This window comes from Atractosteus spatula, chromosome 5 (genome assembly GCF_055471065.1).
Source record: "Atractosteus spatula isolate fAtrSpa1 chromosome 5, fAtrSpa1.hap1, whole genome shotgun sequence".
In the NCBI taxonomy this organism is placed as follows: Eukaryota; Metazoa; Chordata; class Actinopteri; order Semionotiformes; family Lepisosteidae; genus Atractosteus; species Atractosteus spatula.
In genome coordinates this window covers 19,410,609-19,435,100 of record NC_142710.1, presented here as the reverse complement: position 1 = coordinate 19,435,100, position 24,492 = coordinate 19,410,609, and the positions used below count along the sequence as shown (strand labels likewise).

Here is a 24,492-nt window from a genome sequence, read left to right as displayed (position 1 = left end):
CCCTGATTTGAGAATGTGTGGTTATCTGGACGAATTCCAGTGAAAAACTCTTCCATTAAACCCACATCCTGGGACTGCTGATCTCTTATATATATATTATACAGCAATATTTTGCTTGCGCTAGGTGTGGTTTTAGAATGAAAACAAGCTAAATCTACAAAAAGCTGGCATCTATTTAACTTAATCTAGCTTAAGTATAATTATTTACACTTAATTAATCATTTTTCAAGGGACTGATTCCTCACAACTTTTCGATACAGGTAGCCTAATGGATTAATTTAAAGCACTGGACTGCTAAAACGAGCTTCAGTTGTACTTTGCATTTGTGCTTTGGCCCATCTTTTTGCAATAACCTCTTAGTCCAATACAGGGTCGCTGGATCAGAGAGTGAACAATTGACTCAAGATATGCTGTCCTAGACTGGACACCAGTCTATTGCTGGACACACGCGCACACTGGAGAGGGAGGGGGGTTATGAAATGCCTATTAACCCACACAGCCCGTTTGTAGACATATATATATATAAGGAAGCCTGAGACACTCGAATAAAACCCACACGCTCCATATACTGCGGACAGAGCCCCCAGGTCGGTAACGAAGCCGCCGTGCGGCATCAGCGCTAACCGCCACATCATCTCGATGCCTTCCTGCGCTTACATTTAATAAAAGAACCAAGTTTTCGTTTATGCAGGAGGATATTTGGAGCTCTCCACTATGCAATAGTCCTGTATTCTGCAGCGCAATAACGTAGAATGACTTCGAAATCTGATAAGTGTTTCAACATGTTTGTGCCATTGCAGCCGGTTCCCTTCAGTTCTCAGTGTTCAGTGCAGGAATGTGGAGATTCTGACGCGCTGGGCTGTTCTTTACTGTGTATGCAGATGAGCGGATTTAGGAGGGGGGAAAGGGGCAGGACAAGGGAAATGCTACGTGTCTTGAAGCCTTTTAAACCCCTGCTCTTCTCGTTTACTTGCTCCAAACTAATCAAATACCTTAAAGCACAAGACAAATTCCGACCAGCCGTCAGAGGTCGGGAAGTAAAGGGGTCCGGGATAAAAGACTTGTCTGCACCATGTCTGGAAACAAAAAGCAAAAAACGGTAAGAAAACTGCATTACTGACTTTTCTTTATCTTCACGATGCAATCTCCCTCAGTTTCAAATGACATTTCTTTTCTGCCAGGAATTTACAAAATAACTGAGTTAACAAATATTTGAACTCTTGCGGGGAAGTGATGATGAGAGTTTATTGAAAGAAGAAAGCCCTATTTCTTGCAGTCTCATAGACAAACATACAACTTTTTTATTTCCATTTTATAAGACAGCTAATGCTTGTTATCTTTTTCAGTTAGGTTTGTCCACGAATGCTTGTGAGACTGAGACAGACAGATGACTATACTGTAGGCGATCGCTTACTGAAAAAACAGTCCATTCATGAGCATACGAGATTGCTTTTCTAAAACTGTAATTTCTCGAAGCGTAAGAAATGTTCTTCTCCTGCTTAACATACCCGAATAACGTGATAAGTAGTGAATAACTAGTTTGAATTATTATTTGTTGGGAAGGGCATGCAGGAAAATGAATATTCGTTTTCTAAAATGAAGGCTTGAGAGATCACCATGTCCTTCAGTCTGTTTTCTTTACAAATAAAACCATTAACATGAACCACAAGCACACAACACACCATTCTGGCTAATCTCCTATATACTTAGCGTAAGAAGAAAGTCTACTTTTGAATGTAATCCAAATATTTATAGTTAGTTAATTCAATATTTCTTTAATAGGGAAGTTTGTAAAAATATGTCTTGACAAATTCAACCACGATTTCTGATTATTATTTGATCTAGCTGTGTGTTTTCAATTGCCCGTTTCAAATAATTTTTTTGTTTCTAGGAATCAGTGTTTGCACAGGCAGTGATCAAAATGCCTGTTTGAGAGACCTCCCTGAATTGAGCATCATCTCAGGGGCATCTCAGGCTTCACTTGCATTTTACTTTTCACTTAAATAGCAAGAAGACACGTCCTTGTGAGGACTGACTTACTGTCCTGAACTTTTCAGTACAGAGATAAACTATTCTCTTTTTAAACCATTCAAGAGGTCTTTTTACCAGCTATGTGCAGCCTTTCTTCTTAGACCTGTAAATGAAAGTTAATTTCTTAATTTGGGCATTCAAAATTAGCTTAACTAATTTTTTTATAGTTCTGACCTATCTCTTTTAAAACAATTTTGCATTCATTTGTGTTTTCCAACACCCACATATTTTTGGTATTTTTACCAGTAAAAATAACAAGTTGGACAGCAGATACAGTAACACTTTCATCATGAACTAATGAAGTCTATTCATCCATTTGTTTTTTAACTGCTTTTCCAATGAAGGGTTGCTGGGGAGCTGGTGCCTATCCCTGCTCTCAATGGGCACAAGGCAAGATACACCCTTGATGGGACGCCAGTCCTTCACTGGGTATACACAGACAAACACACACATTCACACAAGGGGCAATTTTCCCAGAAGCCAGTGGACCTACCAGTATGTCTCTGTACTGTGGAAGAAAACCAGAGCACCTGGAGGAAACCCATGTGAACACAGGGAGAAAATAAATGCAAACTCCATGCAGACAGCACCCCAGGAATTTTACCCAGGGTCCCAGAGCTGTGAGGCAGCAATGCTAACTAATGGTATGTGCCACCATGCCACCCACTACTGAAGACATTCATTCTTAAAGAAGAATAGTTACAGATGAGAGGACGCCATTCAGCCTCTCTAGCCCGGTTAGTAGTTAGTAGTTAATTGGTCCAAGAATTACATCTAACACTTCCTTGAAATAAACCACAGTATCGGTTTCAACCACATGGGTACCTTGTTCCATACTGCCACAACCCTCTGCGTGAAGATGTGCCTCCTGTTCTCAGTCTTAAATGCACTTCTAATTATGAGTGTGCTCTCAGGTTTTTATTTCAATGTTCCTTTGATTGAAATACGCTGGTCTGACTTTGTCATTGCCTTTGAGGATTTTGAATTCTTGTGTCAGGTCCCCTTGTAGTGGTCTCTGTTCAAGATTAAAAAGGTTCAGTTCCTTCAGACTGTCAGGGTAGGACAGTTTCTTAAGCCCCAGAATGTATCTATTTGCTTTTCTCTGGACTGATTCCTGAGCCGCCATATATTTTCTACAATGTGGTGACTGTAATTGTACACAATATTCTCAGTAAGGCCTTACTAGTACGTTAAACAGTTTTAACATTACATCCCTTGATTTAATATTCTAGACTTTTAACTTTATATCCAAGCATTTCCTTTGCCTTTTTAATTTATTTCCCGCATTCGTTGGAATATATTAATGATGTGTCAACAACTAAGTCTTTAACTAAGTAATCATTTTCATAAGTAAATGTTGGATACATTTGAATTCTCAGGCAAACCACTGAAATGCTTGGTTTCATATATTTTTGCAATCTTCAAAAGCAGTTCATCACATTAAATATACCAGAGACTGATTAAAACATATTTCTAGTAAGGCATTAAAGAATTTAAGTGAAACACTGCATTTTCCAGCTGTGAACCAAATACAAAATAACAGAGCAAATCCACTGGCTTAGTGCTTTGTGCATTTTTAATGAGTCCAGCTTGAATCAGTGAGTTACAGTATGTAAGGGTTTTGAGTCTGTGTGTGCAAGCTACTGAATGAGTTAATGTTTCATCGCTTCAGTTTACATGACACTACACAGGTTTACAATATGTTGTAAAACAAAACAGAGGCTAAAGTACTGAGGAATACAAAGAGTTAAGATGAAACATCTGAAACCGCTCTGAAGTAAGGAAAGGTGTATTTCAAAAAGGATTAAACAATTGTTTTGCCTAACCAAATTCCCTTTATTCCCAGTTCATGGTGTTTTTAAGCTTAAAATGTAAGATAAAAACTTGAAAAGCAGGAATGCTAGTTTTAATCCTGCTTTTAACAGCAACCTTTCACACGCATGCCATGTTATACATGTTGTAAACTGGTAAAACTGCTAGTGCAGTTGTATTTATTTTGTCTTCATGGTCAGGCAACGATGATTAGAATGCAAACACTATGATTAACAAAAAGATTGGATTTTCCGGAACTAGTGACACTCAACATGAAGGTGTTCTTAAACAAAGTGTTGTATACTTTACTGTGCAAATATGTATTGGAATATATTACATCTTGGATATGTGCTGGCACTTCATGTTAGCTGTCTTTGTTTTTGCTTTGACATTTATTTTCCTTTTAAATACAAAAAACCCAATATTTAATTATGCAAAGGAACAGGTAATAGGTTTATTCCATGTTGAAAAGAGAAGAGAGAAAACACAATGTTTCGGCTGTGAAGCCTTCTTCAGGTGGCTTCACAGCCAAAACGTTGTGTTTTCTCTCTTCTCTTTTCAGCATGGAATAAACCTATTACCTGTATCTTTGCAGACTGTGCATGCTGAAGCAGCTACCCACCTGAAATACTTTATTTAATTATTACAGTTATGTAAGTATGATAAAGCATGTTCAATGGTTTATCTCAAGCTAATTTAAAACATCACATTGTACAGTGGTATTTCTAGAGCTTGTAGCTCTAGGTTTGTATGTTGTTTGCCTGAAATGTGAAGTGATTGTTTAAATGACTTTTAATCATTACTCCAATATTTTTTTTAATGCAGCAGTGAATCATGAAACAGTCACAAGTAGAAACGAAAGAGAGGTGCATTTAGAACTGACTGCATTACACAGAAAGTTGTGGGAGTGTGGAGCAGGTTACCTATCCAAGTTGGCAAAGCTAATTTTTTGGGTGCTTTCAGGAAATAATAAATGATAAGGTTGCTGGTTCAAATCCCAAGGCTGGCAGAGGAATCCTACTCTGTTGGGCCCCTAAGCAAGGCCCTTAACCCCAACTGCTCCAGGGGCACTGTATAAATGACTGACCCCAAGCTTCTCTCCATGTCTGTGTCTCATGGAGAGCAAGCTAGGGTATGTGAAAACACAAATTCCTAATACAATAAAATTGTATATGGCCAATAAAGTATCTTATCTTATTTGTAATCATTATTCTTTTCTTATGTCTAATAATAAGATCTAATATTAAGAATAATATTTATCACCAATCCCCCTAGATACAGGTGTGTGCTAAACAAATAAAAAAATAATAATAACAGATATATTCTGTCACATTCCATGTATATAATATTCTTTTGCAATCTTTAATTTCCCCTAAAACAATCAACTTGTTTTGTGTCGTTGATATTAGGTCAGCCTTCAGGTTGATATTACTAACTATCTAAGTACTGTAGTCAAAACACAACCCTGTTTAAAGCTTCCCCAGCTGGGATCAAATAGTTTTCTGGAGGGGTAAGGCAGGCCACAGGGAAGTGAGTTAGGGTGGCATTTCAGTGTGACACAGGCTGTGGAGTCATTCCTTCGTTATTAACATTGTACCGTCTTACCACATTGGATGTTAGACTGTCAAAAATAATATAAGAAGTTTGCATTTCAATAAGCCAAACAGAGAGCACAAAACAGCGTTTAAAACAAAAGTTGGGGAGGATGTTAGACACTTATAAGGCTCACTCCCGCCTACTTCTGTTTTTACATCCCTCTCTCTTCACCATCCCTTAAAAATGGGGTTCCCACAGCCCCGTTCTTGTGAACAGATTGTCGTTCTCCTGTACCGGGTCAGTTATCCCAGTAAAGCTCATTAATGGAGTCACACCTTGTCTCAACCTCAATTACGGTTTGACTGAACTGCTGAAATATAATGAAGTAATGAAGTAAAATGAAGTAAAGCCAGTCTAAGAAATACATGAGTTAAACAGCCTGCTAAAGCAGGTCAAATATGAATTTGACCAAAGACAGTTGTAGGCTTATAAAAGGCCTCACACATAACCTAATAGTACAGTAGGTAAAGAAAATGTTAAATTAATATTTTAACATTTAAATGGTCATTTAAAACTGGTGACCAAAATGCACATTGTCTGTCGGGTACATAAAATCATGTTTGCCTCCTCTCTTCCAAGTTATAAAGTTCTGATTCTTTAATTCACACAAACTTTAAAGCTTCAGTTTCATCTAATCCATAACAAAGTGCAGCTGTCTGGGAGGGCAGGGTGAAATCTAGGACAAAGGTCTACAAGCTCACAGTCCTGCAGGTTTTATTTGGTGCTTCAAATAGTTAATGAGCAAAAATGAATGTGGAAAACATTCCTTTATACAAATTAAGCAACTAATTGGTTTAATTAAATCATGGTAGGCTTAGATAAAGTGAAAACTAGAAAACTGTGGTGTTTCCAGACAAGGGTTGCTGATCTCTGATCTATTGTTTATTATTACATCCTGTGGAGTCTTCAGGTGGGTTTAATTACTGTTGAAGTTCTTACTGACATACTTCCTTTCATGTCCCAGATGGTAAAATTACTTTGCAGTCAAGTAAAAGATGTAACACAATATGTAATACATTTAAAATATAATGGAGCCATTAACAAGTAAGAAAGATACATCCATAAGACAAGAAAAACAAATTAGCTTTAAGTACTGTACTTGTCACAATTTAGGAAGACAAATAAAGTAATTGGGTGTGTGAGAGAGATACATAAGGCAGATGCATGCTGGACAAATAAAAGTAATGCTTCTCCTGTTTAAATAGTTTTTACATAAATATATTTTAAATAATATTATTTGAGTCTGTATCTTTAACATCAGTGGTTTTCAACTCCAGTCCTGAGGGACTGCTTTGTCTGCTGGTCTTCTTTCCAGCTGGACCCTTAATCGCTGTTGTTAACTGATGCATTGTAATTGATCAGGTTCTTTATTTCGATCTTACTCATCCTTATTTCAAACAACTTGAGCACACAGAGCCTTTTGCATTTTGTATTTCAGAATGTGCTTCTATATTATTGGCTAAAGAGCTTGTAACAGGTGATCAAAGGAGTTAACAATTAGTGAACAGGCACAGGCGGGAATGACACCTGTATCAGACACGCTCACAGTGAGTCAGCAGTTTTGCTTCTGCTTAAATCCAATTGGTCATATTTCAGCTCGTACACCTGAGTGAAGGCAGTCCTGAAACTCTCTAAGTAGAGCAGGCTTTATATAATTCACTAACGGCATTGGCTTTGTAAGAGCTGAAAGAAATTCTTCCAAACACACTTATAGTAGAAAATGTGAAATTGACTGGCCTGTGATGCAGAACTTGTTTGTGTCAGTCACCAGGATTAGGCATACAGCAGTCTCCCAACACTGGACTAAAACATTTGTTCTATAGCACATGAAATGCTTTAATCAGGTGTAGTTGAAGGTTAAGTACTACCCTTCCTACCATTATCATTACAAATCTTTGGAACTACTTGCATGTTAAAAATTCTAATAATTAATAACTCAATTATATAACAATATAGCTGGCTAATCCAAATATCTGGAGTGAAGAGGACTGAGAGTGAGGTAATTTGTCTGTGAGTGGCCCAAAGAACAATAAACCACTCTGCTTCTCCGATGTTCCTCTGCTTAGTGGACAGACATTAAGGCCTTAGTGATTCAAGTAAAGCCTAAATACTTGAATGCACCCATGAGCATCTCCCAGAGATCTGACTGTGTAGAAACTCTTACATTTTAGGAGCACACCTACAAAATAATTATTTTAAAATTGTTGAGGTATAGAGAGAAGAAAAAAATAAAATAAAAAAAATGTATGTATGAGATTACTATTTAGCTTTTTACAGATGAATGATGTACTGGAACGTCTTTTTCTTAACAATAATTAAAAAAATCCCCAGAATTTACTTAATTTTGGATTTTTGGAATACGTTGTTGGAATGTCCCTTTACAGTTTTTTCTTTATTTTTCTAAAACAATCAGAAAAAATTTGAAGCCTTTAAAATTGTTATTTGACAATTTATTACAGAAACTAATTTATGTAACAAGTTTCCCTACTCCTAAAATAATAACATCTCTCAGGCACGCAAACTAGGCACTTTTTATTCTTGCCCTCAATGAAGCAGGCTGTGTGAGGTGCAGTTATCTAGTCTGAATGAAGCTCAGTTATGGAGATTTTAGTGGAAAATGATCCCTGCAATCTGATGCAGAATGTAAGTTAGTCCCAGGCCTTCAGAGAGGCCTCATCTCTGTGATGAATGGGCTTATTTGTTTCCCTGATGCTTTGGCAGCTATTTGGCTCTGTTTTAGCTCCCTGTGTAGTTTCTGTAGCAGGAGTGTATGTGTTGGGGGGTGGGGCCTTAGTTCTGTGAAATCTTGCAGTTACCAGACACAATAGAAATCGGTCCCTGCCCTCTGGTTACGATCTTCCACTGATTTTCACTGATTTAATAGTCTTGGTGCTGTCTGTTAACTGTCTGTTCAGCCGTTTTAGCACCATGGCAGTGGTTTGAGGTGGCTCGGGAGGTTCTGTAACTCCTCTGTCTGAAACACAAGCATTCCTCTGTCTGATCATAGAAAATCCAACCTCTCCTAAGAAAGCATAACACTTCATTTATACACATTTCACATTTTTTACAGGCTCAAAACATGAATTTCAGATAAACATTAGCCAATGACCGAAATCAAAGCACTTTTGGGAAATAGAAAAAAAAACATTTAACAACTATAGCTGCATAGACTCCCCTTTATCATGACACAGGCACAGTTAAAGTTTCTCTTCCCACTATGCAGGATATTTCATAAGGCTGAAGTTCTCAGTGGATTTGAAACCCAATAATGTACCAAAGTTCTGTCTTTAGCCTCAGTAATACTGTGCCTCCACTAAATTAACAATTTTGGTATTGCATCATTTTGGTGTTTGGAGCCCTTGTATTACCAGCTGTAGTTAAAACATTATGCCCAGTTCTCATTAGTTGCAGGGAACCTGTTCCTGAGCTGTCCATGGATAATGAAAAATGTGTATACTGGGAACAACCTCAATACCATGTGTATACACTAATGCTATAACTAATACACTGTGCAAATCAAAATAAATATGCCAAATAACAAAATAACATGACAGAAAATAAGTACAGTACTACATAGCTTTGTGTTACAAAAAGGAATATTGTGAAAATGAATATAAAGCACATACTGTATACTTACAGTTACTGAGTGCAGTAATCTTTAGGAAGATGTGATGAACTGGGGAAGATGTGATGGGTAACAGTTCTTAATTGAGCCTTGTAGATGATGTAAGAAGACTGTGGGCTCTGAGAATGTTCCAGAAGCTTTGAGAGAACTTCTCAGGCCAGGCTTGTCCCGACACCGTGAGGAAACGATAACCGTGGCTGGAGAAACTGCAGATGAGGAGGAAGGAGTGTAAACAGTTAGCACTTAATTTGAGTGAAGATTTCTTGAATGTCCCGCATGGGATTAATAAAGTACCTACCTACCTATTTTTCTTTTTTTCCTTCCTGAATTTCAAACCAGCCCTGGTGCAAAAACATGTAGCAAATTAACTCCGTCCTCAGCAGGTATAATTGCACATACGGGGCAGTTGATAAAAAATATTGTTATCCCTGCTAAAAAATACTATTATCCCTGTTTCAACCAAGATTGATTGGCAGCCTGATCAATATCCATCCATTCTCTAACTACTTTATCCAATACTGGGTCGTGGGGGAGCCAGAACCTATCCTGGCAAGCCCTGACCAATATATTCATTAAATTTTCCCAGCAACCACTGCGCTTATTGAATTGAAACTTGCCAAATTAAATAACAATCAAACCTGACTTAGTTAAGGTAGGTAGCTGCATCAGCTGACCTGAAGAAGGCTCCACAACCGAAATGTTGTTTCTTTTCTTCTCTTTTCGGCATGGAATAAACCTTTACTTGTTCCTCTGCTTCAGACTTACTCCTTACAAGTTATTGTGATGATTTTTCTGTGAGCACAGGATCATCGGGGTTTTTACTGAAGCAAGTCTGTTCAAACTCCAATTTAAGTATAAGGTAAATGTTAGTTTAGAATCAATTCAGTTATAATATTGTAACATGGGTTTCCTCCATAAGTCAAGACAGCTTGTCTGTTGTGTTCTGAAATTTCAGATGACCTCCATTTAAAAATTGTCTAGGTTTTCTACTCCAAACCCACCAGGCATCACCCTGGCAGTTACTTCCAAAACTGATAGATACAACTCTGGGGAAAGTACAATATTGCTTCTGTGTGAACTAGGATGACTGCAAGACTGCTGTTGGTCATTTTTGCCACAATGTTTTAAATGTTTAAATTGTGTGTTGTCAAGCACTGGGCCAATGATCATCTTCAAAATTGGTAGATACCGTTAGAGGCACTACTAACTGAAAGATGACCGTACTATTGCAGTTGCATCAACCAACAGGTAGCCCAAGTAATGTTTTTGAAAAAAAAAAACTTTCAGATACATTTTCTTCAAGACCAATAAACTCATTGCAGCCTAGAAATATATAAGCAACATCCACACCAGCTTCAGCTTGCTTCAGTACAAGCTCTTGTGGTACATTTCGTTGTCAAAATAGTGGTATTGAGTGACTCAAACCCAAGCCCAATTTGACTGTGGGTTTCAGCCCTGGACCATTTAACTGTAAGGAATCCCAGATGAAGAGATATGTGGAATCTGTGCAGACGCAGGAGTGGGTAGATGACAAAGCAGGCGAACGATCCAATACGTTAGGCGAGTTCGTGGTCCAAAGGGAAAAGGTGATTCAGAATTCAGGAAGTACGATAGAAGCGAACAATCCGAAACAAGAGGCAAGGTCGTGGTCAAAAGGAGTAAGGTAGGTCGGAATCCGGGAAGTACACGGGAGGCAAACAATCCGAGACGAGAGGAGAGGAGAGGAGAGGAGAGGAGAGGAGAGGTCCAAAGTCGAAAGGCAAAAGGGAGTCCAGAATCCAGAATTATACGGGGCACGGAAAAACGCCAGGTAGAGCTCTCAACGACTAGACTCAATACCGAGCAGCGGGAAGTGGGTTAGGATGGTTTAAATAGCGCAGCGTGCCGCATGGTAGAGCGTGTGTTAAGGTGGGTGGTATTGGGTTAACACGTGCGGCGGCGCTTGTTATTATTAACCCGCTGCTGGTGCTGATTAGTTCGCTTATGGGTTGATCTCCACTGCCTGCCAGTCGTGACATTAACGTGCTGTCTGGGACCAGGTTTCTACAAGCAGTGGTGTATAATTTACCGAGCACTGCCAAGGGTGGAGTGGGATTAGTTGGCGAGTGTTTTGTTGGCCCTCTGTGGCCTCCCAGGCCTCATCTCCAACCAACATTGATCCTCCTTTATAGAACCGAGTTGCCTGTGATGTGTTAAAAGACAAGTGGCTCAGAGGTGGACAGACAAGTCACAACAGTCTGTTTACATTTCCCATTTGTGTGAGGTCAAAGGATTTATAGCTAAAACATGCTAAACACTCAACACTGCACTTTATTTTTGCAATGATTTGGTTAGTGTTCTTGGCACTAAGCATACACATGATTTTCACTTAACATCCTATGAATCATGTCTATCATGAGGCCAAAAGCTAAATGCCAAATAGCCTTATTATAGCATTTCAGCAACAGCAACTTTTTTTATGCATTATTTTTCATATTAGTGAAGACAAATAATTCCGTCCTTTGGATGAGACATAAACCGAGGTCCTGACTCTGTGGTCATTAAAAATACCAGGGCGTTTTGTGTTACCCTGGCATACTGGCCAAATTTCATAGTGGCCTTTACCAATCATGGCCTCCTAATAATCCGCATTTATCAATTGGCTTCATCACTGTCCTCCTCCCCACTGATAGCTGATGTGGGGTGAGCGTTCTGGCGCATTATGGCTGCCGTCGCATCATCCAGGTGGATGCTGCACATTGGTGGTGGTGGATGGGAGTCCCCATTAACTGTAAAGCCCATGGAGTGGAGAGTCCAGAAAAGCACTATATAAGTTTAAGGAATTACAGTATAAATTACTGTACTACCAATTCTTATATATTCATTCTTTTCTACTAACGTGCAGTCTGTGACATCTTTACTGCCGAAATGAAATGTTTTACTATAGTAAATGACGATGACAATACTTGCTTATGCTAAAAGATTGGAAGTAATTTGCAGTTTTAATAAATTTTGAATTGGTGTATTTAAAAAATTCTAGCTAAAAGCCAGTTAAAAGGCAAGAAGCCAATTAAAACAGACAGCTATGTTTTCTTTGTGATTTCCCTCTCAAAAAACAATGAATAGCACTACAACTGGAAATCAACAATTTTCAACTTCAACAACGAAAACAAGAACAACTTAGCAACTTCTGTTGTAGGACTTTGTACATTTTTATTGAATTAATTTTTTATTGGGCTTTTATAGAGTACTTGGTGTTCTGACACAGTTGTCAAGATAAATAAACGTGCTATTGCCAAATGAACAGAGAGACAATACTGCTGTTAAATTTACTAAAGACACCTTTAGTCTTGGTATCTTGCTAATTTTTAAAACATGTTCATACAAATGTATGATTCACGTTCTTAAAATTCTTCAAATTAAATTTTAGACACATTAAACAGTTAATGATTATGTAACATTTGCACAGTAGTTTCTTATCTTTGTTAACCTCTGTGCCTGATTTTGACTTTGCCAAGTGATCTTTTTAAAAGGCAGTGTTTAATGTTTTTTGAAGTTGTACTATGTTATTTATTTTCAAGATCACATAAGCAGGATCAGCAAAGAAATAGTTGAAAAGTAACACAATGTCTAACAAATCATTTTAACTTTTTCAATTTGTCCCCCCATAGCAACTTCAGCACTACAAGACTGTACAAAAAAAAAAACAGATCACAATCCCTTTTCTGTGCAGGGGCTTGTAGATGAAAGCTAGATGCCACAGTAGTGATAGAGAAGGGAGCTGTTTAGAAACTACTCGCATTGAAATCAATCAGATGTTGTACTCTATATTTTGGAGACATTTTGTGGTCACCTCAAATGACAGTAAAAATCTCTTTACTCTTTAAAAGCGTTCCATTTTGTGGTAGTCACAAGGCAACATCATGTCTGTAACATAACGGCGTCCCAGCAGAGAAACAGGCTGCCTTCTGTGCTTTTAAAGCCTTTTTGTTAAGCTCCCTGTGGTATGATTGTATGAATTGGTTTACTTTCTAAATTGCAGGAGAAACACACCTCAGTACTGAGGCCTTTTCTTTTCGGAAACTTGTCTGCACACTTGCTGCCCTGAGTTTTTTTTTTTGGCTTCTGGTAAATAAATGAGTCTTCTGTGACTGCTGGTGAGTAATGGCCGCCCGAGCCAGCACTAATAAGTACTTCTTGTGTTGCGACTGGGTGAAAAAGTGGTGCTGTGACTTTGGGAGGGAGGGAAAGAGAGGCTGGCGGGTGGGTACTGAAAACGCCACATCATCACTTCATCTCTGGCACAGTGGCTGCATTGTCTGTGCAGCTCTTTTGCCCTTGCACAGAGCACGTTCTGCACCTTACCCTTCCCTTTCTTCAGCTCAGTGGTGTATCATTCTGCTTTGCCTATGAATGAGGCGTTCCAGTGCCACCGCTGACAGATCAGATTATTGACCACTGTATGATGGAGTGGAAAGATTCTGCTGCCACTTAAATCTGTTCTTATTTATTATTTGGAGTAAAATAAAGTGATTTGTGACTTTCTTTTCATTTGTTCAAAGTTAGTTTTCCTCTTTCGTAGATCACGTTGCAGTGACCCATTGTAATCCTCCAGGTGCTGCTTCACAGACATGCGCCCTGCAATTAAAGGCCAAAGCCCAGCTGGTGAACACAGGTGACAGGGGCACCTTACAATTTTTACTTTAATTGTAATTGTATTTATGTATTATTTTTCTTTCTGAAGTATCCCAAAGCGCTTTACCCGTAACTTCACCAAACATACCACTTTGTTGAAGTGCTGCGCCTGTCTGGGGGATGTGTGGCAGTTATTGTGCTCCAGCTGCACCACTGAACAGACAGAGGAGTCAGTTTACCAATTTACCAATTGTATTAAGTGGGAATTTTAGGAAGGCAACGTTGTGCAAGTTCAGAGTTGAATTTTAGTCAACTTCTCTGTTAACACTGCTGCTCTTACAAAATAGTGCCTTGGGATCTTTGGTGACCCATTAGTCAGGACTTTAGTTGAACATGTTTTCCTTTGGATTACACCTTCTATAGCACTGTGTTCCTGGCCACCGTTCTGGGGTGTTGGTTTGGAAAATGTGGTCCAGAAGGAAGAGCACCACCTACTGGGCCTCCTAAGGCATTTATAAAAGCAACCTGGTGTTCCCTGGAGGTCTTCCATCCCTGTACTTACCAAGCCCTACTAAGTGTCTGAGATCTGACAAGAACAGGCTAGAAGGTGGTTATATGGCTGTTTAAAAATCAAACACAGAACGAATCGTGATATTCAAAGCCTAGGCTTGCTGCAAGATTCCTCCTAAGTCTGTTTTTCACTTACTGCTGCAGTCCTCTTTTTCAGCCAGTTCTGTAAGAAGCGAGATTTAGCTCACAGTTGTAGAAGCCTTGCTACGTTGGTCTTCCTGAGTGATTCAGCTGAGTTGGAAATGGATTGGCCTGCTCAGTTCGTAGTGCAGGGGCCTGTGAAGGGGCTGTTTGCTGTAGTGCAGGACAGAGGTCAGAAGTGTGGAGCCTGCATGCCTCTGTATTTAGTTTAAATTGAGCTTTACTCAGTGCTGACGTTCTGGCACCAACCCAGGTCTATTATCTTTTTCTGGAATTCACAATGGGTGTATTTGTTAATGTGTATCAAAATTAAAGTGCGTTAACTGTTCACAGGCCCCCAATGTACTGTACGTTATGCTATGAAAAGTGTTTAAAGATTATTCAGTCCCTATGTGTAGTGCAAGTTGCACTTTGGTAAAGGGTGTGATAAGGAGGTCACATGGTGAATATACCACTAGACTTTCATATATAGATCTTTCAGTTCAATTCAATTCAAAATACTTTATTCATCCCCAAGGGGGCAGTTTGAGATTATACATGTTAAGATATTTCAAGTAGATGCTTGGCTAAACATTTTGTGTCGTTTGGTACAGCTACAAGTTTTTTTAAGTAAGCTTTTAATTACCCTTTTTAAATTAATTACATTAGATGGATTCACAATGACATAATCTTTAATGCACTCAAGTTAGCAGGAAAGTAAAACTGTTCTCTCCTCTGTCATGATTCCATGTTCTACAAATTCCAGTAGCAGGTCTAAAAGTTATAGAACAGCGTATATAGGGAACTATATGACCATGTTGTGTTTATTTTTATCTACATGTCATGTGTGTGACACTGTAGGAGAGCATTTTGGACTCTGACAAGGGAATGAAACCATCTCTGAGATGTGTGGAGGTGTCCCCTGCGTTAGGTCATCTGCCATGGCAGGAACATCATCTCATAATAAACTCATTTTCCTCCCAGGACATTTTTATAAACCACATCATTTCTAAATGCAATTTGGCACCACTGCTGTCACGTACTTAGCCAGAGGACATAGACTGGTAGTTGTAGTGATCCGCCCATATAATAAAGTCAAACATCAGCCAATTATGTAGCGAAATACATGCCTTGGAATGCAGAAAAGAAATAATAGAAACTGTAAATATTTATTTTTGTCATTAAAAGTGTGGAATAAGTTCTTTATTCTTGAAATATTCCTTCTCCTTACATTATGTAGAACATCATACAGCCTTCCTTTACTGTCACTTAAGAACAAATGTTTGAACCTTAGTGAACTTGCTGGTAATTGGGGAAATTAGTTGCTAAACTACAGTATATAGCGGTTGATTTGCTTCTTTCTGTTTTTCTTTTTCTCTTTTCTTTTTTACTCCCAATGACATTGTTATCATATGCATACCAATTTGCAGTCTTCAGTTGCTTAGGGCTTCTCTCAGGGCTACAAGTCATGTGACACACACACAGAACGAAGCCCTGTACATGCTCTCCTCCAACACGTTCACTCATCAGAGCCATTCCTCTCTTGACGCACTGCCAGCCCTACAGTTTATCCCAGTCTGAGGACAGCATTTTTCTCCTGATATTGCTGCAAGCCCACAGGCACCTGACAGCAGTCACCTCTTCACACAAAGCTGAGAAGATACTGGCTTATTAATGTCCACACTCTACTGCTGAGGCTCTGACAAGTGTCTACTGCTGAGTGTGTCTGCTGCCTGGGGACTCCTGGTCACATCCAATTGGGCTCAGATTCAGACTGGTGGCTGCAGGGCTCCACCTGCTCTCTGAGTCGAGCCACCGAAGTCCTGTCTCGCCCCCTCCTCATGTGTACTTTGCTTCTTGTAAGGATCTCCAGAGGTCGACCAATGTGGTCTACCAGGCGCACCACGTGAGCAGAAGTAAGAGAGGCCAGGTTGTGGGCACCAGGGCAGGCTTCCGAGGCTGCACTGTCTGGCTCACGGGTAAGCAGAGAGCACCCCTTCTGAGAGCAGAGTTTGGCTTCATCCGTTCCCCTTTAATCCACCGTGAATTCGGCACTCTTCTCAGTCCACACTAGATTGTGTAGACATCCCCAGCTATGCCAAAATCCTACATTCCTAATAAATTATTTGGAGAAATTCTCTGTTATATATTCTTTTATTAAAATAATATAATTTGCATGCTTTTTTACATATGTATGTTTTACATAATTACATATTTAAAGTGCATGTATTTATTGTAATTCTATCATGGCTTCAATCCAGTATGGCCTATCCCTTACAGGACTCTCTGGGGCTGGTAAGACAACCATTGGCTTTGCTCTGGAAGAGTATCTGGTTTCCCACGCAATTCCCTGCTACTCTCTGGACGGTGACAATATCCGCCATGGACTGAATAAGAACCTGGGCTTCACTTCAACTGACCGGGAGGAGAACATTCGCCGGATCGCCGAGGTGGCGAAGCTGTTTGCAGACGCTGGTCTCGTCTGCATCACAAGTTTCATCTCCCCCTTTACCAAGGTAACACAGGATCCCAAAGGGGCCAAAAGCCCCTGTTTTCTTTAGGGAGAACTCGCATGACTTGCCGAGGCCATGGAATAAAGTCTGTGGAGCATTGATCCAGGCATTCGTCTGAAATCTGTGCTGAATGACCTCTGACCTCCTGTCTGTGTCCAGGACCGGAATGAAGCCCGGAAGATTCATGAGAGCGCGGGGCTGCCTTTTTTCGAGGTGTTCATCAATGCCCCGCTGGACGTGTGCGAGAGTCGAGATGTCAAAGGACTCTATAAGAAAGCGCGTGCTGGGGAGATTAAAGGTACTACTGCACTGAAAGTGGGGCTTTTACGAGAACCATTTTCGCCACCTGATTAACTCAATCTCTATTTAAAACTCAGGGCAAAAACGGAGCTTTTACTGGATTGCGTGGATCAGTGTGCACAACTAGGCCAACACTCATGGTTCTGTGTTTTTAAAAGTTAATTCGGTTGAACCCAGAGGTTTATGTGTGTCTCGGCGTCAGCTGGTTTCACATATTTTTTCTTTCTGCCTTTCAGGGTTCACTGGTATTGACTCTGAATATGAGAAACCGGAGGCTCCGGAGCTGGTGTTGAAGACGGGAGAGGAGTCGGTGAACGAGTGCATCCAGCAAGTGGTGGAGCTGCTGAAGGAACAGGTACTCTTATCCTGCAAGCGTGGGAAACATGCAGGCATCCTTAGTGTCCTAAAGCATTCTTTAGCACTGTACTATATTCTTTTCAAAAGTTAGATATTTTTTTATAACAGGACAAGAAGGAAGCAGAGCACAAAGAATTAGCAAGAAACTGGACTTCAGGCACATTTAATTAACATTTCAGTAAAATGCTACTTTATGCTAACATATAGTGCTTATTTTCCACACAGCTGGGGTTAGTGATGTTAGAACATGTGGCTGCAGTCCATTTAGATATGTAGTTGTTTGATTTAGATGACATGGAATATCAGTTTCAGTAAATTGAAAAAATAGCCCAAACTGTTAAATAAATAATCCTTTACAGAATGCCGCAATCTCAATACGTACATGGTATTTTCCTGGTCATTATGTTTTCTAAAACAAGGATTGGTTTGTAAATCTTTCTGCAAAACTACACCTGAAACATCCTCCTGAAATGACCTTGAATAAAGTATATAGACCCCTGTAAATATCCCACACAGAGCAGGCAAACTTTCCTCTGAGCCTGGTTAGTCCAGCAATACTTGTCATGATGCTTAGGAGAAATGTTTGTGTGTCTTTGCAGAGTATTGTTCCTTCAGCCATCTTGGAGGACGTGAATGAGCTCTTTGTGCCTGAGAACAAAATAAACTTGGTTCGGGCTGACGCCAACACGCTGCCCACCCTTGAGATCACCAAGGTACAGAACAGACTCAAAGCCTGTTCTTTTTTAGCATTTCAGCCCTACTATTATCCCATAAAAGTGTCTTACCAGCATTTTGGATACAGGTCCTTTTTACTACACTCCACATTAATTTGATTTGTATTTGTCCACTCTTTCTGGTACCATTTCCAGCATGCCGCTGGCAACTTGTGTAAGAGCAACACGTGTGAAGCTGTAGGAGTATAAAAGAGAACCAGACAGTTGCCATTATATATTATTGCACAGATGTTTCTATTTTGTTAATGATCAGATAGCTGTTCAACACAGGCTGCTCTGTTGTTTTGTTTTATTGCTGTTCAGTGTCATTCAGGACATGTTAAGTGACTAAGTACAGGTTGATTCCACACTAAAAAGCAGGGAGAAAACAAAATAATGATTTGGCACTGAAAATTAGTGAAACTCCTTCAGGTATGTTGACCCTACACAGTGCTTGTATTTCTTATTTCTACCTTTTCTACTCTGGAATTAGTCTCCATTTGTTAGATTGCAACCTGCACACTAACATAGTTCTCCCACTCAAACCTTATGCTAATACTTATACTTACTTTAATGTGGTTTCCTGCCACATTGGAAGAGAACTTGACTAACACTTGGAAGTGTTCCAACTGATCGGTTGTTTAGTTAAAGAGGAACTGCAATGCAATTTTCATAATTCAGGGTAAGAAAGAAACAGCATCGATGAGTGCATTTCAAACAACAATGATAGTAAAATGTACACAGGAACTTGTAAATCCTCAAATTTACATCACAAAATTAGATGAAGTTTCCAGGTATGTGTAGCACCATATTCTGCAATTCAAAACACGGTAACAAAACTTCAGGTGATGAGTTCTCATTACATTGTAAACAAGCAGACTTGTGAATACATTTCTTTCAATCCAGTAGAAATACTGCTATTCATTTAAAGATGGTTTTGCCAACAAGTACTACTTACTTGTTAAGCCTGCAATGATCATTTTGGAACATTTCTGAGGTGAAATGTCTACTGCACAACCTTTATTTATTCACTCATGGATCTTGTTACATTAGTCATTTCAGTGACTAGTGAGCGGGAAGGGCCATATCATGTCGCCATTCCTGGGAACTCGATTGCGAGTTTGCAACAACATGGCAATTTACAGTACCAAGTTCTTGATTTTGGTGCTCAATTTTAAATGTGTAAAAACTTTCAATGAATTTATTTTGTTACCAAGATGTCATAACCGGTTTGAGAAATTGGGACTGTAGTTCCCCTTTAAGAAAGTTTTGTTGCTGATCTCTTGCAGCTGGACTTGCAGTGGGTTCAGGTGCTGGCAGAAGGCTGGGCCACTCCATTGACAGGCTTCATGAGAGAGAGAGAGTTCCTTCAGGTGCTGCACTTTGGCACATTGCTTGATGGTGAGTGACATACTGTATCTGTAGAATATTTGCACATTATAATACACAACAATGAGTATAGAAACCAATAGCGTTTGTTGTGTTTTGAATTGGCCCTACAGTATATACACTTTTTAAAACCTTGACCAAAACCTTTGTACTTCAGTTTGCATTCTCAAAGCAACTTTTAACAAATGTATGCAACGCTTTCCTCCTCTCCTCCTGCTGCAAAACCACTATTCGCAGCTAAACCACTAACCATAATCTTCAGTTTCAGCATGTGAGAAATTGCAGGAACTAGGGTCAAGAGACAGTCAGTTTCAAACTGTGGGGACTGTAAGAAGAAGCAGGTAGCTAGATCGCACAGGATGAGTATGAATACTGTGTTTCAGAGAGCTACTAAAAGGCTGTTACCCTTGCAGGTGGCACTATCAACATGTCTGTGCCCATCGTCCTGCCTGTGTCTACGGAGAACAAAGAGAACCTGGATGGGTGTGCTGCTTTTGCCTTGGTGTACGAAGGCCGCAGGGTGGCTATTCTCCGTAACCCTGAGTTTTATGAACACAGGAAGGAAGAGCGCTGTGCCAGGCAGTGGGGCACCACTTGCGCCCAGCACCCTTATATCAAGGTACTGTAGATCCTCCAGTGGAAGTGCATTTAAAACCAAGAACAGGAGGCATATACGTCTGTACACAAAGGGTGGCTGGGGTGCAGAACAAGCTACCCAGCTGTGTGGTTGAGCCCTAAACCCTGGTTTCTTTCAGAAAATGTTAGGATGAGATACTTAGATCAATTAAGTACTAACTACCAAACAGGCCAGGGGGGCTGAATGGCCTCTTCTTGTTGTAACCTTTCCTATGTTCTTATGTCAGTCGGAGCTGTCTTGTAACAGTCACTGCAATTCAAATTTTGATTTTAGGTACTGGCATAAAGAACATCTTTTTCATGCTTCATGTGTATTTTAGGTCTTCCGTTTGGAATCGGAGAGTAATGCGATGTGTGCGCCAGTCTGCGATGGAATAAAGGTGCACCGTGTGTTTGGGTTTTACAGATGGTCATGGAGGGTGGGGACTGGCTGGTTGGGGGTGACCTGGAAGTGCTGGAGAGAATCAAATGGAGCGATGGGCTGGACCAGTTCCGACTGACCCCCCTGGAACTGAAGCAGAAATTCAAGGAAATGAAAGCAGGTGAAGCGAGGAAGGAGTAGGGAATTCAAGAAAATAATAAACAGGGAAATCTAAGTTGTTCACACAAAAGTCCAATGGATGGAATCCATAGCTCACTGTTTTGTTTTTCTGAGCCAGTGATCTCCTCATAAGATCAGCTAAAGATGAAAAATTCAATTTTATGACATTTGCCATGTAGACTGCTTAGATGTATTTGGTATTTTTACTTGATTGAATAAAATAAGAATATTATGAGGAGCAAGGTATTTTGTAAAGTCCCATTTCAACTAAAACAGCATACCAAGGATTCTTTGATCTTTGATTCGTTGATCAGTTCCTTCCTATATAGTTCAAACCTGTAACATTTCTGTTAGAAACTGTTTAACACTATTAAAGAAAAAACCCCAAAAAGTTTAAATTCTGCTGAACTTCCAGGCTTGACTTCGAAGGGGATGTTCCTGTGCCCTCCTTAACACCATTCTTTGTTGTTTCTGTCAGACGCCATCTTTGCTTTCCAGCTGCGCAATCCAGTGCACAACGGGCACGCTCTGCTGATGCAGGACACCAAGCGCCGGCTTCTGGACAGGGGGTACAAGCGGCCCGTGCTGCTGCTGCACCCGCTGGGCGGCTGGACCAAGGACGACGACGTCCCACTGGCGTGGCGCATGAAGCAGCACGCCGCTGTGCTGGAGGAGCGCGTCCTGGACCCAGACTCCACCATCGTGGCCATATTCCCCTCACCCATGATGTACGCGGGGCCCACGGAGGTGAGTGTCTCCTCTTCCCTGGGGGCCGAGGGAGCTCAAGGCCTGACAACGACGGCGCGAAAGACTTGGTCACAAACATACTGTCAGTGGAAATCAGTTCAGATAGAAAGTTACTGTTTCCTCACCGCCTCGACATGCCTAAGGCAACACTTTACTCTAGATAGGCGGCTCTAATGTCAGGGAGCCATGCCAACAGATTTGCTGGAATGAAAAACCTGAAAAGCCTGCTCCTGAAATCCAAGTATCTCCGTTCTCATTGTGGTCATTTACTATAGGTTGTTTAGGCTATGTAGAAGCGTCCACTACAGGGCGCCAGGGTAACCGAGTGGTCAAAATTGCTACCTCCTGAGGCGGGTGCCCTGGGTTCAGTTCAAGACCTGGGGCGCCGTCTGCATGGAGTTTGTATGTTCTCCCCATGATCGCACGGGTTTCCTCCGGATGGTTCTGGTTCCTCGCACAGTCCAAAAGAAACATACTGCCAGCCAGGTTAATTGGCTTCTGGGAAAATTGGCCCTGGAGTGAGTGTGTGTGTCTGTGCGTCTGCCCTGCAATGGACTTGTGCCCCATTCAGGGTACACCCTGCCTTGCTCCAGTTACTTGCCGGGATAGGCTCTGGTCCCCCTGTGACCCTCAATAGGAAGAAGTGGTTAGAAAATAGATGAATGATGGAAGTTTCCACTATGTATTAGGAACAGCTAACTTCAGTTGACCTGCACCAAATTAACCTTTGGTGCACATTTTGTTTCCCTTTACAATTATTGTGAAGCACGCCACAAGCTTTTATCTGTTCTACCAGTTACGCAAGAAGGAAAAAACTTGCGTGACTTATAGAATACTCCATTTTTTTTTCCCCAAAAGTGTCACATCAGCACAGCTGGCATTCTGCCCACCTAGAAAACAAACCAGTTGCATCTTAAAAAGATGGCAAGGTAATGCACTACACAAAATCTAATCCAATACTGGTGTATTATGACTGAAAAATGCAGAGCAAGTACATTGTTTTACCAAGATTAGATCACAGATGCTATATTAAACTAGCTATAATATATTTTGAAGTACAGAATAAACTACTAAAACTGCTGAACTTTGTGTTTAAACCTGCAAACACTGTTGCCTACCATTTTATTTTCTGAGTACTGCATTTCGTAGTGAATATCATGATTAAAACTGTAGCCTCTGCGTACGTGGCAAGCTCCATGTGTACGTGGATGTAGGCCCGTAAGCTTCATGAAAGAGTCCAAACCTTTTTCGGTGCCTCCTCTGCAGGTGCAGTGGCACTGCCGGGCTCGCATGGTCGCCGGAGCCAACTTCTACATCGTGGGCCGGGACCCCGCGGGGATGCCCCACCCTGAGACCAGGAAGGACCTGTACGAGCCGACGCACGGAGGCAAGGTGCTGACCATGGCCCCGGGGCTCACTTCTGTGGAGATCATCCCCTTCAGGGTGGCGGCTTACAACAAATCCAAGAAAGCGATGGACTTTTACGACCCCGAGCGGTGAGGAAGGCAGGGGAGGGCGTGGTGGCCAAACTGTCTTTTCTACACGAGTGCCTCCGTGCTGTCGGTGCTAACTCACTCCCGCCCCTGTTTCCCCAGACACAGCGAGTTTGAGTTTATCTCCGGTACCCGGATGAGGAAACTGGCGCGAGACGGAGAAAATCCCCCCGATGGCTTCATGGCTCCTAAAGCATGGAAGGTCCTGACAGAATACTACAGCTCTCAGCAGAAGGACCAGTGACGCCTCACTTTGTTCAGCTCAGACCTATGACCTGGCTAGAAGACGGATTTATTTTTTGTCATCAACATGTAAATCTTTATTTTATTTTTTAATCAAAAAGCATAAAGACAGAACAATTTCAAAAGGGAACTGTAAAGCAGCCCAGTGATATAGATGTTTCTGTTTTATTCTGAACTTTTCCTTCACTACTGTCCTTCTTCTATGCATACCTGTATATTGTAGTGACAGTTTAAATCAGTTCTAGACGGAGGAGCAGTTAGTCTGCTCTGTTATACTGGCCAAATGGGTCAATGGGTCAGAAGACAAAAGAGTTTCTTCTTAAAGCCACATAGCTTATGTCAACGTATCACGTAGATTTGAATGTCTTTCTCAAACATTTGCGGTATGGATAGTTTTCCCCCTCACATCAAGAAGCTTCACTTCTTTTGGATTCCTTGTGGCTAAAAAATGGTTAAAAATATATAGTACCTGGATTTTCACAAATCCAAAGTGACCAGAGATGAAATAATTTGGATTCATGATCGTGATGACCCTTTGCACTCAGAATAACAAATGCACTTGGAAACAAAATATCAATATATTGTAATGCATACTCCAAATACTTGGCAAGTTGAGGTGACCTGAAGTCTTACATGATGCCATTTGCTTACTTTTTTTAGCATTCCAGAATTCATTATTTGCAAATATGCATCTTTAAATAGGATCCATCAGGACCCTTTTGTTTGATATACACTCATAGACAAACCACATTCACAAGTGCATCATCTATTCTACACAAATCTTCCAAGTGCCTGTTTCTCTTGAATGTAAAACATTTTTGTATTAACTGCTGTATCTCAAGTGTTTGAATTTGCTGTCCACAACTGTGACTAAAAGGGCAAAGCCTAATATCAAATAGGGCATTTGAGAAACCTTATTCCTGAATTAACTCGGTGCTATCAATAGACTGGAGCCCATACGTTTTTATATGAAGTTGTTTATGGTGCAGGTTGTACTTACTGTACAACAGGACTGTCAGCAGTAGAGATTACTCATTGATCCAAAATCAACTATATGAAAAAAATACATATTTATTTTAAATCCAAATTTTGTGCCTTAACTAATATTGCCTTTTTATGAAGTGCTTCTTAGAATTTTTATTCTGTTTTTAAAATAAACATTTATTTGATCCATTGTGACTTGTCTCTTCTT

General features: G+C 40.4%; 1 protein-coding gene across 2 annotated transcripts; it reads left to right on the top strand.

The window, feature by feature from the left end:
* The first annotated feature begins 939 nt into the window (after positions 1–939).
* On the top strand, positions 940–24,473 carry papss2b (3'-phosphoadenosine 5'-phosphosulfate synthase 2b). Of its 2 annotated transcripts, none has more exons than XM_088915862.1 (12): positions 940–1,099; positions 16,233–16,347; positions 16,649–16,884; positions 17,041–17,179; positions 17,418–17,536; positions 18,138–18,251; positions 19,541–19,652; positions 20,054–20,259; positions 20,683–20,818; positions 21,296–21,564; positions 22,831–23,060; positions 23,160–24,473. In XM_088915862.1, exons 1-12 carry the CDS (start codon positions 1,073–1,075, stop codon positions 23,299–23,301), a joined length of 1,845 nt encoding a protein of 614 aa, XP_088771988.1. In that variant the 5' UTR covers positions 940–1,072; the 3' UTR covers positions 23,302–24,473. The 2 variants fall into 2 exon arrangements, with proteins under 2 accessions (XP_088771988.1, XP_088771990.1); XM_088915864.1 differs by having other exon boundaries at positions 973–1,099; positions 16,242–16,347.
* Positions 24,474–24,492: the final 19 nt, after the last annotated feature.

What these genes read in the sequence shown, in the direction of transcription:
- papss2b (XM_088915862.1), top strand. Translation starts at nt 1,073, where the DNA reads ATGTCTGGAAACAAAAAGCAAAAAACG. An exon ending in GAAACAAAAAGCAAAAAACG is followed by an intron (nt 1,100 to 16,232) that starts GTAAGAAAACTG and finishes GCTTCTTGTAAG; the next exon opens with GATCTCCAGAGGTCGACCAA. An exon ending in TCATCTCCCCCTTTACCAAG is followed by an intron (nt 16,885 to 17,040) that starts GTAACACAGGAT and finishes GTCTGTGTCCAG; the next exon opens with GACCGGAATGAAGCCCGGAA.